Source organism: Narcine bancroftii, chromosome 4, assembly GCF_036971445.1.
Source record: "Narcine bancroftii isolate sNarBan1 chromosome 4, sNarBan1.hap1, whole genome shotgun sequence".
Taxonomy (NCBI): Eukaryota; Metazoa; Chordata; class Chondrichthyes; order Torpediniformes; family Narcinidae; genus Narcine; species Narcine bancroftii.
In genome coordinates this window covers 73,048,814-73,062,995 of record NC_091472.1, presented here as the reverse complement: position 1 = coordinate 73,062,995, position 14,182 = coordinate 73,048,814, and the positions used below count along the sequence as shown (strand labels likewise).

The 14,182-nt window shown below is 39.6% G+C and overlaps 1 protein-coding gene across 4 annotated transcripts in view; it reads left to right on the top strand.

Annotated features, from left to right (window-relative positions):
* The window catches only part of tfb1m (transcription factor B1, mitochondrial), a 92,877-nt gene that overhangs the window by 40,635 nt on the left and 38,060 nt on the right, over nt 1-14,182 (top strand). For all 4 annotated transcript variants that reach the window (XM_069931614.1, XM_069931615.1, XM_069931616.1 and 1 more), the window contains exons 5-6: nt 6,560-6,711; nt 12,537-12,656. In XM_069931614.1, coding sequence (XP_069787715.1) covers nt 6,560-6,711; nt 12,537-12,656 — 272 coding nt within the window. The remainder of the gene's footprint in view (nt 1-6,559; nt 6,712-12,536; nt 12,657-14,182) is intronic.

Here is a 14,182-nt window from a genome sequence, read left to right as displayed (position 1 = left end):
CCGCATGTTCTCAAAAGTCAACTTAGTACGTGGCTACCATCAAATCCCAGTGCAGCCAGACAACATCCAGAAAACTGCTTTGATTGCCCACTTTGGCCTGTTCGAGTTTCTGCAGATGCCTTTTGGGCTTTAAAAAAACGCGGCACAGACTTTTCAGTGCTTATTGGATGCAGTGGTCTGGGATTTGGATTTCCTGTTCATATAAATGGATGACATCCTGATCACCAGCAGGTACCATTTAGAGCACTTATGCCATCTCCACCAGCTGTATACTTGACTGAGTAAGTTTGGACAGACCATTAACCCAGCCAAATGCTAGATCGGGCGGGAGATCATCAATTTCCTGGACCACAGGATCTTAAAGGATGGCACAACTCCTCTGCCAAACAAGATAGAAGCCATCTGACAGTTCAACAGGCCTCCCACAGTCAAAGGGTTGCAGGAATTTTTGGACATGGTAAACCTACCACTGCTTCCTCCCATCAGCAGCCAGCATCATGCAACCACTGTTCACCCTGATGTTTGGTAAAAGGAAAGACAAAACTTGGAACCTGGGGGCCAAAGCAGCCTTTGTCCAAACAGCCTTTGTCCAAACGAAGGAGGCCCTGGCCAATGCTGCTATGCTAGTACACCCCAGGACCGATGTTCCGCCAACTCTCACAGTGGACGAATCAAAGACAGCAATCAGCAGAGTACTGGAACAACTCATGGATTGACACTGGAAGGCCTTGGCCTTCGTAGACATTTAAGACTACCCGAGTTGAAATACAGTGCTTTTGACAGAGCTGTTAGCACTCTACCTGATGATCCGGCACTTCAGATACTTTCTGGAAGGCAGACAGTTTACAGTCTTCACCGACCACAAACCCCTAACCTTTGCATTCACCAAGGTATCAGACCCCTGGTCAGCCCGACAACAGCGGCACCTTTCGCACATATCGAAGTTTATGACAGCAATTCAGCACATTTCCAGTGAAGACAATGTCGTGGAAGGTGCTCTATTCAGGCCAACCATCCAAACATTGGCATAGGGGATCAACTACTCGGAACTAACAGGCACAACGAGGAGACACACGGCTACAGGACCACAGTCTCGGGCCTGCAGTTGCACGACATACCCTTGGGTCCAGGTGTGCAGACGCTCCTTTGTGATACAGCCATGGGCCATCCCTGCCCCGTCGTCCTGGCGGCCTGGAGACAGTGTGTATTCGAGTCCCTGCGCACCTTAGCACACCCCTCTATCTGAACCATAGTCCATATGATATCCAGTCAGTTTGTGTGGCACGGCCTCAAAAAAGCAAGTCGGTGATTGGGCGAGGACATGCACTCAGTGACAGACAGCCAAAGTCCAGAGGCATACTGCAGCATTTTGAACCCACAACCCGTAGATTTAACCAGATCCATGTTGACATCGTAGGGTCACTGCCGGTATCACAGGGAGCACAGTATCTCCTCACCATGGTGGACCGTTTCAGCAGATGGCCAGAGGCAGTTCCCCTCAAAGACACTACCACCAAATCCTGCGCCAGGGCCCTAGTTACAACTTGGGTAGCACGCTTTGGCATCCCAGCCCACATCACATTGGACAGAGGCGCTCAGTTTACATCATGCCTGTGAGCCACTGTTGCCAGCTTGTTGGGACCCAGCTGCATCACACTACAACCCATCACACCACAGCCTATCACCCACAATCGAATGGCCTGGTGGAGTGCTTCCATAGACACTTGAAATTGGCACTTTTGGCCAGGCTGAAAATCCCAAATTGGGTGGATGAGCTTCCCTGGGTCCTATTTGGGATTCACACAGCACTCAAAGAAGACCTACAAGCTTCTTCAGCCAAACTGGTCTACAGAATCCCCCCCAAGCAGACCCAGCAAGTTCCTGCCAAATGGGATAAGAAGCAGACACCACAGCACCTCTGTGCGAGCTCTGCGAAAGATTGGGTAATCTGGCACCCCTCCCGACACAGACAAACATCGACTTCAGTTCTCAGACAATTAAAGGACTGTGAGTATGTCTTTGTTAGAATGGACGTACACTGGCCACCGCTGAAGCAGCTATACGAAAGGCCATTTAGTAAAAAAACAATGGTCCTACGTTTATGTTGGATGTGCAGAGTAAAGAGGAGGTGTTCGTGATTGACTGATTAAAGCCAGTACATGTGGACTTGGAAAAGCTGGTCAAAGTGCAAACACCCAAGCATAGAGGCAGGCCGCCCAAACAGAAGAAAGTGCTGACTTTGGGTTGTGGGGAGTGAGATCACCTGTTCTTGGTGGGGTGGGGGAGGGGCGATTGTGTGACGACCAATGCGTTTGGTGTTCAGGTGAACCGGATCAGATTGTAACATGCACGATTGGAGCAGCCTACATCAAGATGGCGCCGGGCATCTTCCCCTCAAGGAAAGGGCCCGCACACGTGAAGTATGAATAGCTGCCAGTCAGCGACACAACCTCTGGTTCCCTACGATGGAAACGGGGAGCACCTTTAAAACGCTGAGTAAGCAAACAGTAAAGAAGCGAGTTTTGGAATGAACCTATCAACTGCTGGTCTTGTTATTCGCTTTGTAGAACTAGTGCTACAGTATGACAAATACTATTAATGTAAGATGTAGATTAATTCAGTATATTTTTTATCAGTTATATTTGACGCCACAAAAATTGAATAGAAAGAAATTCGATTTGTCTAACTGATGTTTCAGGTGTGGTTAGGAGATGGGTACTTTCCTGCACTCAACTTGGTTGTGCTCCAAGGTAAGACCTTTTTAGATGGATTTAAGGAACTTTTTAGAACAAGTTGCAGGTTAAAATTGCATTAGCAGTAGGAAGGAAATGTATCGCAGCGACTTGGAAATTGGATTCCCATTTAAGTATGGGAAGATGGAATGCAGGAATTCAAACCTGTATTTCTTTAGAGGAAATGACATGTAATTTGAGAAAAATACTCTGTATTTTTGCGAATTTGGAGATTATGTATGCAAATTTTAGATAGAAATACTCTTCCAGCCTCTTAAGACCTGTGTTAACCACCTTCTTCCTTAAAATGACCACACAAACTCTGTTGAATTCCAATGTGTAGAGGGGCGAACTCCAGGCAATCCATAATGTTATTTTCTTTCTTGTATTACTATATACATCTTTTATAAATCAAATGTTTTGAGGGGGAGGGGTTATAGTAATCGTGTAATGAATAATATTCTCTTCAACTTGTGTAATGGTTTATTATTTACACATATGGAAAGTTTAAAAGAAAATAAAATATTTTTAAAAATGCAGTATTTACAGTGGTCCCCACTCCCGGCAGCAGCCTAAGCTCCTTGAGACAGCCCGAGATCCCCACGTTACGACCAACTCATCAGTCCCAATTACTTCGAAAGTCGGGATGACCTGTAGATGAACTACTCGTGATCCTTCCCTAAAAATATGCCTGTAGTCAATTCAACCAGCTTTTGCCTCAACCTCTGGGTGGTTGCCCCTGTGTGCATGGAGGCACTGGCCATTTAACAGGCAGCCTGAAAATTTCAAACCAACCTCTTCAGTCAAGCCTGAATCTATAAGCCAGCAGACCCGCTTCTTGGTGCTACAGGGAATGCAACTAATGTTATAGGCCTGAACCCTTCTTCAAGGTATGAGCAAAAAGAAGGTAGTCACCTGAATAAAAAGGCTCTGGGAGTAGGAGGGAAGAAAGGACAGGGGGAAGAGCACTGGCCAACATACAAAAAGCCCAATTGGACATGGATAGGAGGACAGGAGAAGAAAGGTGAGAATTAATTGGGGAAGGGGGTGGCTGTATGAATACAGAGCAGAAGGAAAGGAGACAGAGGGAAAGGGAAGGTGAGAGAGATACTGAGCTCGAGAATAAGAGACACAAGCCCTTTTCACACTTGCATCCCACTAAATTGGCCATTTAGTGTCCTGGGATAGGAATGGGTGTTTGGCTTTTCACACTTAACCACTCCTAACTGAGATACTGAATGCTTTCACGCTTGCAAGGAGCCATTCCTGGGGTTAGGACTGTTCTACCTTCTACTGGTGACGTCATGACGCATCGAGTGATGGTGGACCTGCCCTAAATCCTGATCAATGCATTATGATATATTTGAACAAAATTAATCATGCCTAATTAAAACATAATTAAGCTTTATGTAGAGCACAGAATGAGCCCTTCAGCCCCTGATGTTGTTGTGCCAACCTATATAAACCTTTAAAAGGGACTGTGAAAATGCTAGCAAAAAATAGCAATAGTGGACAATTTTTAAACAGTGTGCGAAAGTACTGAATTTATATTTGCGTGGAAAAGTTTGTAGCGCTATCACGTACAATTTAAACAGTGTGGGAAAGCTATTGTGCACAATTTATAAATACTGTGGGGGGGGAAGTGATGGCAGACATTCCCACCCAGAATTACACGTGGCAGAGAAAAGGCTATATGCCTGGCTGCATGCACGGGGCATTCGTGGAGGGGTTTCTCTGCCACATGGCATTCTGGGAAGTCAGGTTTGCCATTGGTTTTTCCCCACAGTCTTTATAAATTGTGCACTATAGCGCTACCAATTTTCCCACACTGTTTAAAAATTGTCTACTATTGCTATTTATTGCCTTTCTATCTCTCTCCCACTGCGACTTTTCCATGGCAAAATTTATACCTTCATTTTAATCTTTCTTTCCTTCTTGTTCCTGACATTATCTTGGGTCATTTCAATCCCACGATGCAGTTACCTGTTTCACACTTGCCTGATTGCAGCACTGGTGTCTGCAGATGCCGGGGATTGTACTAGGAGTTGAGGCCGCCGTCAATCCCTGGCATTAGATGATGTCATCTGACGCCAGCTTTGAGCTGATTTTGCTTTCACAACTCTAAAGGCCGACTGGGGGTTAATTCCTGGGATCACCTGCAAGTGTGAAAGTGATGGGGTGGCTAACGGAAACTGGAAAAGTCGATGTTAACACCAGCTATTGGAACAATTGATTGAACAACTTTTCTGGTGGAGGATTCAAGGACACAAAAATAAACAAGAGGCATAGGGCACTTGGCCCTTCAAGCCTCTCCTGCCATTTAAGATGATGATGGCTGTCTTGTTCTTGCTTCAAGTCTTTGTGCCTGTTCCATGTAGCACTTAATTCCTCGACCTTTTAAATGTTTGTCTATCTCCAAACATATTGAATAACTAGCCTTCACCACTCTTGGGCAGAGAATTCCAGAGATTCAAAGCTGTCTGTGAGGAAAAGTTGCTATGCACTTTAGTTTTAAATGACCATCTCCTCAAGGTAATTGCTGGCACCTTTTACAGCCTTGGGAAGCATCAAAATATTTCATAGGTAAGTGGTTTTGATGTTGTTTTATATTGTAGTCACTGTTCCAAGTAATGATTTGCTTTGCAGTGTTTTTCAGAACACCTGTACAATGCATACAAATATTAACATTTTCTACTGTACCTGTTTAGAATTTTTCATCTGAGTTGTAATTTTAAAATTTATTCAAAGGTCCAAGGGAACATTTTATAAATTGCAGTATTACATTTTCTTCTGTGGATCTCAAAGATGATATTGGTATTGGTCAGACTTGTGCAATTAGACTATTTATTTCATTCCATAATGGAATCTATTCTGTTCCTGACATTCCTGACAAAGCTGATCAGTTTCAAATGTTAATTATAATGTTGAAATATATTATTAAAACTAGTGGTGTTGGGGGGGGGAAGAAAGATACATTCAAATGTACTTTAGAAATTACAACTACCTCAGAGAGAAAGGAATTTTTAAAAAATTCTCGTTTTCTGAAAGAATTATGTTCTCATGGACTCCATTCCTCCACTTGCTTGAAGAGATCAAATGATCCCTTTTATATTACTGTAATTTTAGATAAATATGGAAAATACGAGAAATGCATGACATCTGATGTGATATTTCCATCATTCTATTGATTGTACATTTCCTGCAGCTATGGTATTTTGTTTCCTATTGATTTTTTTTATAGTTTGGTTATCAATAAGTACATTTGAACAGAAAACATTGTGATTCTATCTAGACGTGTTTTCTTTTTCTATGCACACTTTAGAAATGAACACTAATGAAACTGATATCAGTCAGTATAGATTTTTCTTTTAGTTTCCTAGTGAATGGTCAAATATTTCAGAGAAATTAATGATATTTGTGAAGGTGGCATCATATTGGCATGAAAATTCAGAGTGGCACAACTTGAGGCTAAATAGTTTTTTTGCAAAACTCTCGATTCAGGGTTTGGTTATGTTCCAAATTAGAATCAATTCGATCCATCTGCTAGCAGGTCTTAATAGGGGAATGAATAGTTCCCAGCTCCATTGTTACTGATGTGTTTCTACTTCTTAGATATCACTGGAGGTTTCTGATTTCAGACATTGTGGGTATAGTGCTAATTTACATATTTTACCAGTTGTGAAAGAACAGAATAAGGAGCTTTTATCAGTTTAAGTTGTTGAATTTAAAAAAAAAAATTACTTTTTAAAAATATGGTTAATGAAATAGAGATGGATCCCAGGCCTATTTACTCATTCACTGTTTGTTTTTATAAATTACATTGACAGGTTTACCAAATGTGCACATCATTGGTAACCTTCCTTTTAGTGTTTCAACACCTCTCATTATTAAGTGGTTGGAGAATATTGCAAATCGGAATGGACCCTTTGTTTTCGGGAAGACACGGATGACCCTAACTTTTCAAAAAGAGGTTGCAGAGGTATGTGAAGGCAGTTCTGATTAATGCTTTTTTGACATGTTTATCTTTTGTTAGAGCTTCAGCCAAGTAAATTTTATTTTATACCCTATAATGTCATATCAATCTGCCTTCAACCTATTTCACTTGCAAGATGTTAGTTCTTTTTATTTGTACGCCAGTTTTGGTTTCTGGAAAGATCCCAAGCCTTTCAATTCTCTTTCCACCTTTTATGCTCCTTTATTTAATTCCATACATTTTTTACATGTAGATCACCCTTCTGTACTTGTGCTTCCTTTTTATTCCTCTTGAGTACTTTGTTTTTTTTTTCAAGTATCTGTCCAACATTTTCAGAACTTCCCCAAATACACTGTGGTTACTCATCCATACTACTCCAGCAGCACTTCCCAAATCCACAGCCACCAAGAATAAGAGCAAGTACTGATTTCTCTCTATTCAAGTTTGAAACCCTATCATCTCCATCTAAATACATATGAACTATTGGATGGAATAAACATGGTAACACTTAAAAAAAAAAAAAGTATTTTTAAAGGAGTTTAGCATGTTTAAAAGTTATAAGTAGCCTGAGACAAACATAAAATATGCCAGGTATTCAGAGGTAAAGGAGGATGTTATGGTGGTTTTGGCATTTGTGGTGATGAATTGAAAACTGTTGATCGCACATCATTGATTAAAAGAAGACTAGTTTTTTTCAAAAGGAATTACAGGAAAATAGTTTAATTTTGTTGGTGGGTAAATTATTTGATTCAGTGTTGGACCAGTCTATGCTTTTATTTACAAAGCCACAGATTAGTGAAGGACAATCAGTATAGATTTGTTATGGAAACTGTTGAAACCAAGTTGAGTTCTTTGAATAGATACAGTAATGTAAAGGATCAGTACTGATAGTAGACATGGTCTAGTCTGCATACATTTTGGCAAGTCCCAGTCTGAGGCTGGCTGGTCAAAAAAAAAGCCCTGAGAACCAAAGGAGAATGACAATTAAAATGTAAATTCATCTCAGTGGCATGAAGCAAAAAGTAGCAGTTGATGGTTGGCAGTGAGAAAACTGAGCACATCTTGATTAAAAGGGGAATCACCTATTCTTTTTAACATCACAATGGACCCATTAATTTGCACCCTGGAGAGCGCAGGCACAGGAGTGCAGATGGTGACAGAAGAAGACATGATTAAGTGCTGATGATATTGCTATCCTGAACAAATCTTATTACGGAATGGTGAAAAATATCAAGATCGTGCAATGCTTCTTCAAAACAACTGGACTTGAAATGAATGTCAATAAGACAAAAAGAGTTCCACATGATATACAAGAGAAAAACCTCCATTTACAACAGCCGTAGGGAGTGGGCTTTCGAAGAGTCTTGAATCGGATATATTTCACCTGGACTGATAAAAAAGTACCTTGGTGCAAGGATTGATCTTTGGTGCGGAGTCACTATGAAGAAATGGAAGATGCGGCACAGTTGGCATAGCGGTTAGCGCAATGCCTTTACAGTGCCAGTGATCGGGATTGGGGTTCGAATCCTGCATTGTCTCTAAGGAGTTTGTATGTTTTCCCCGTGTCTTCGTGGGTTTTCACTGGGGGCTCCAGTTTTCTCCCACCATTTGAAATGTACTAGGGGTGTTGATTAATTGGGTGTAAACTGGGTGGCATGTTCTCATGGACCGAAATGGCCTGTTACTGTATGTCTAAATTTAAAAGAATTAAATTTATTTAAAAATTTGAGGTTCCTGAACCTTTGTAAAGTGAAATTGAAACCAATATAGAAATTGGAAATATTGAAAAATCATATGATTCTGAGAGTGAACTTCCACATCATATTGACAGAAACCTCACGGAATTGTCTAAGAGAATTAGACAGCCTGATCAAAAATACTGTAAAAGAGATTCTACACCTCCCTGGAGACAACAGATGGGATTTTCTATTCCAGAAATAGAGATGGAGGTCTCGGGATTCCAAAGCTGGAAATTCAGATCCCAGCAGTGGTGGTCAGGAAGAAGCAGAGTTTCTAAAGACAGAGTCATTGCACATCATTAAAAATGACCAGAGAAAGTAATGAAGGATCAATTGGAAAAAGTGAAGCATTTAATGGGACTCAAAGAAATCAAGCAATTTCAGATGGGAGGGGGAGGAATCACCCTCTGGAGAGGAGTCTGAGAAACCAAGGGACACTTTGGAAATGGAGGTTGGATTGGAAAAGACTTGTAGATCTAAACTAATGAATTTATCTCCAAAATTGGAGTTCCAAAAACCCTGTATGTCAGGAATTCCAGAACGATCCAATATCAAACTCTTAGATTAATTATAATGCGAACTGGAAAAGGTCTTCAGTGCCCTATCCATCAAATGAGGACTCTATCCAATAAGATGTACCAGAAATCATACCAGGCATACTTCATGACAGGATAGGCCAAACCCAGCATGGTTTTCTTAAGGGGAAATCTTGCTTGACAAACCTATTGGAATTCTTTGAGGAAGTGACAAGCAGGCTAGATAAGGGAGATGCCATAGAAGATTGCATTTGGATTTTCAGGAGGCATTTGACAAGGTGCCACTTATGAGGCTACTTAATAAGATAAGAACCCATGGTATAATGGGAAAGATACTAACTGGGTAGAACATTGGCTGATTGGCAGGAACCAGAGACTTGGAATACAAGGATCATATTCTGATTGGCTGCCAGTTGCTAATGATGTTTCACAGGGGGTTGGTGTTGGGGCCGGTTCTTTTTACTTCGTAGATTAATGATTTGGATTATGGAATGAATGGCTTTGTGGCCAAGTTTGCAGATGACATGAAGGTAAATGGAGGAGCAGTTAATGTAGAGGAAATATGGAGGCTTTGGAAAGAAAAAAATAAAAACACAATGCTGGAGAAACTCAGCAGGTCAAACAATGTCCTTTACATAGCAAAAGTAAAAATCCATAACTAACATTTCAGACTTGAACCCTTTAGTAAGGTATGGAAAAATGTCGGCAGGTGTCAGAATAAAAGAATGAGGGAGGGGGGAAGCGAGGTTGCAAAGGCAGGAGGTAATAGGTAGAGCAAGGAGGGGTCGCTTCAGAAGGAGTTAGACAGATTAAGAGAATGGGCAGAAAAGTGGCTAATGAAATATAAAGTCAGAAAGTGTACAGTTATGCACTTTGGGAGAATATTTTTTAAATAGGCAGAAAACTGAAAATTCCCAGATGCAAAGAAGCCTGGGAGTCCTTGTGCAAGATAGCCTGAAGGTAAACTTTGCAGGCTGAGACAGTGGTGAAGAAGGCCTATGCAATTCCGACATTCATTTCAAGCAGAATATAAGAGCAGGGATGTGATGTTGAGGCTTTAGGCACTCATAAGACCTCACTTGGAGTATTGTGAGCAGTCTTGGGTTCCTGATTTAAGAAAAGATCTGCTGACATTGGAGAGGGTTCAAAGGAGGTTAACAAGGATAATTTCAGGAATGGAAGGATTGTCATATGAGGAGTGTATGTATTCATTGGAATTTAAGAGAATGAAGGGGGATTGTGAATGTTGAAAGATGTGGACAGAGTTGATCTAGAAAGGTTGTTTCCCATGTGGGAGATTCTCGGACAAGAGGGTGCAAGTTCAGAATTACAGGGCATCCACTTAGAATAGAGATTCAGAGGTTCATAGGGATATGTTTAGCCAGAGGTGGTAAATATGTGGAATTTAGGCATTTGTGAAATCTGGTCATTGGATGCATTTAAGATGCAGATTGATGGGTCCTTGATTAGCCAGGGCATTAAAACTTATGGGGAGAAGGCCAGGCAGCGGGACTAAGTGGGGAAATGGATCAGCTCATTATTAAATGGTGGTGCAGACTCGATGGGTTGAAAAGCCTATTTCTGTTCCATAAGATATAGGACCTGTAGACATTGTGGGACATCTAATGAAGCATTGGCACATGTTTCTGGTCAATGCTTGAGCGTTAAAAATCCAAGAATAAAGCGGCATAATAAAATAGTTAATCAAGTGAAAGAAGGTGGGTAAATATGGATAGATGTTCATAGAAGCACAACTCCGAATTGAAGTCATTGTGAAACCAGATTAGATTCTGGTAAAAGAACATAACGTCACACTAGTCAATGTGACAGTGAGATATAGGAGGAATAATAACCCCATCAGGAATGCCTGGAATGAAAAAGCAAACAAATATAAACATCAAGGAAAAGAGATCAAGGAGCTTAAAAATGGTGGAAAAAAAACAGTTCTTGGGTTTGTGGTTGAAATGAGTGGACGACGGGCCAATGAAATGATCAACTGAAGAAATTTCTTGGAATAAAGACTTCTGTAACCTTTGTGAAATACATCTGTAGTCTCAGCAGACTTGTGATCAATATGTTAGAGGTTCATGGACTAAACATTGAGTTGACAGCTCACCCCTTTACCCTTCCCTATATGTAGGTGAAGACCTATACACTTTGTAGATGCAACACGTAAAACGAAGGAAAATGCCAGTTATATAATGATCAGTGTTTTAAAATAGCCAATTGCAATTAGTAAACTGTTTCCACTTAGATTCCATTGGGTTTCATACTTGGTCTCTTGCTGTTGGTAGTATGTATTCATTAGGTAGATTTAGATGCAGGGGTCATGATAAGGAAATTTGCAGAAGATACAAGAATTAGCTGTATATTTTAGTGAGGATTAAATCTTTGGCTTAATGTTATTGATAGACCAGTCAAATGGGCAGAAAACTGGGAAACTGAATTCAATCAGTAACAAGGATTTACAGCAATTGAAATTATATTTGAGGAGCAGAAAATATCAGGACAGGTTGATAAGGTAGTTAAAAGAGCAAACAGTATATTTGTATCAACTGAAGCAAGACTGTAATGATGGAAATGTAAATACATAAAGTAAGGTGAGAATTTGTGTACTTTTCACCAGATTACAGGAAAGATATAGTTGGACTGAAAAGGGTTATAAGGAGATTTATGTGGATGTTGCCAGAGCTGGAATTTTAGATAAAGAAGAAAAATTAGATTGGTTGAGATTGTTTAATTTGCAATTGTAGAAGTTAGAGAAGATCTAACTGAGGTGTATAAAAGTAATTACTGTTTCTCTTAGCAGAACAATTAGAGGGTATAAATTTAAAATAGTTAAGAAGATTGGCAGGAAGTTCAAGAAACAGTTTTCATCTAGAGCAGCCATACTCAATGAGAGTCCTACACCACCCCCTCCCCTGGGGGACCACACCACATTTAAGTAAAAGTTTTGTTTTCTTTTCACCTCACATAACATAAATAATTTTTGTTTTTTTGTGTAGTTGGTAGGAGTTAAGTATTGAAGAAACCAACTTTGACTGCCATAAACTTTGAACAGAGCCCTAGAGGGCAATAGCTGAAAAAAAGGTTGAGAATGACTGATCTGGAGACTATCCAAAATATATTTACCCGAAGATTCATTATTAGATGAAATAGCATTTCTCCGGAAGACAGAACACACACATACACACATAATGCATTTCTGCTGTAAATGATAGTAAAGGCATAGACCCTGAAACTGTATTTGTATTTGCAGTAAAAGAGCCAGAATCTGCAGATCTAAAGATCTTTGCTAGAGGATGAGGTTAGTTGAGATTACTCTTTACCAACAGAATCAATGAGATGGGCCCAATGGCTTCTCATCATAAATTTTGTCTGATTTATCTGAGGCTTTGGAGAAAAAGGATAACTGCAGCTGGCATCTGATTTAATTAATTGAGCATGACTGTAAAGGGCATGATTCAGAAGTTTTTCAGTGAATACATAAACTCACTATTTCTGCTGTTTTCTTTAAAGGTACGTATTAGATTTTAAAACTCTGTTTCTTTTACAGCGTCTCACAGCAAGTACCAGCAGTAGGCAAAGAAGCAGGTTGTCCATAATGGCTCAGTATTTGTGTAACGTGAAAAGTTGCTTTACTATTCCAGGCAAGGCCTTTGTTCCAAAGCCAAAGGTAAACTATTTTTGCTTGTATTTTAATAGAGTCCCTGATGTGGGATTGCATTTTGACCACTGTTTTGCTGAAAAAGATATACATGGCAGTCATTAATATAATGAGGTTAAATTTAAAAGTATGTTTTTATTTAGTGTTGTGCATAGCTGTGGCTTAGAAAGAGCCTGTTTGGATTTCTGTGCCTTTCCCAGCTCTTTGAAAGAATTATCAATTGAGCACCACAGCTCCATAACGCTATAATTTTTTTTCCTCCAAATACAGGCCAAGTTTGAAAATGCTCATGGAATGTAAGAATGCAACTTTTTACTGATTCATCGGTCATTAACATGAAATATATTGTCATATTTATTTTGTTAATTATTTTATATTCATTGACCTCTGGATTACAACCCATTTGATGGACGAAACAGTCTGTTTCTCTTTCTACTGAAACTTCTCATAACCTTCTTTGGTCTCCTCTTGATTTCCCAGCGCTGAGGATAATTCCAGCTTCTTCTCTGTTATCCTTGGGATCACCCTAGTAAATTTTCACTGTACTCTCTCTATGATTATAGAATTTTAAAAACAAAAACAACCATGGTATTCAGAAATATACAGGCTAATTTAAAAGTTTAGCATGACCTGCATTTTTTTTTCATTGCCCATTTACAAATCAAAGTTGCCTAGATGTTTTCGAACTACCTCAATTACTTCACAACTAGTCAAGGATTTGCAAATATTCTTCATCTTACTGAAACATTAGACATATTTAAACAAGTAGAAAAAAAAAACTAGAGGAATTAGTGCATCTCTAAGTAGCATATTTCTGGATGGAACTGGAAAAATATCTTTTTTTAAATTCCTTTTATTTTTCTAGTCTGCATTCTGAGTGCATACTTCCCTGCTCTGATTGAAGTGCTCTTTCTGGGTCAGTTAATAAAATCTGTTTTTATGATGATGTTCATTTCTTTCTTTAATTTACCTGAATTCATAATAATTCTACATATTTCTAGAATGTTTACAGCATTGACCTTAAAGCTTTCATGTCTCTGCCATCCTGCAACCTACACTGATTGGTAAAAGGAAATGCTTTTACTTTACAATTCTGATGTAGCTATTGTTGGAACAATATGTTTTTCCTGTATTTTTTCCACAAAAATGATGTTAGGCGTTAATGGTCTGTTCTACTCTCCTCTTGGGGTGTTGCTGTAACGTAGCAAAGTAGATAATGCTGTCTTGTTGCTGTAATGGTAACATCAACCGTATAAAGACAAATAGATAAACTTTTCTAATTCTGAGCAAAACGAATCCTTCTAAATAAATCATATCTAGTAGTTGAAGGCAATGATTGAAATGCAAGAGCACTTGTCTTAAGAATGAATATGAAATAGATGGCTTTGTTATTCAACATTGAGATCAGATTAGATACTATTTATTGTTGTGTAATAAAACAGAAATGTAATATTACACAAAATTGCCTTTAGTCTACCATTAGCATTACCCAGCTTCCCTTACAGACAGACAAAGAAGCAAAGAGTGTCTGTGGA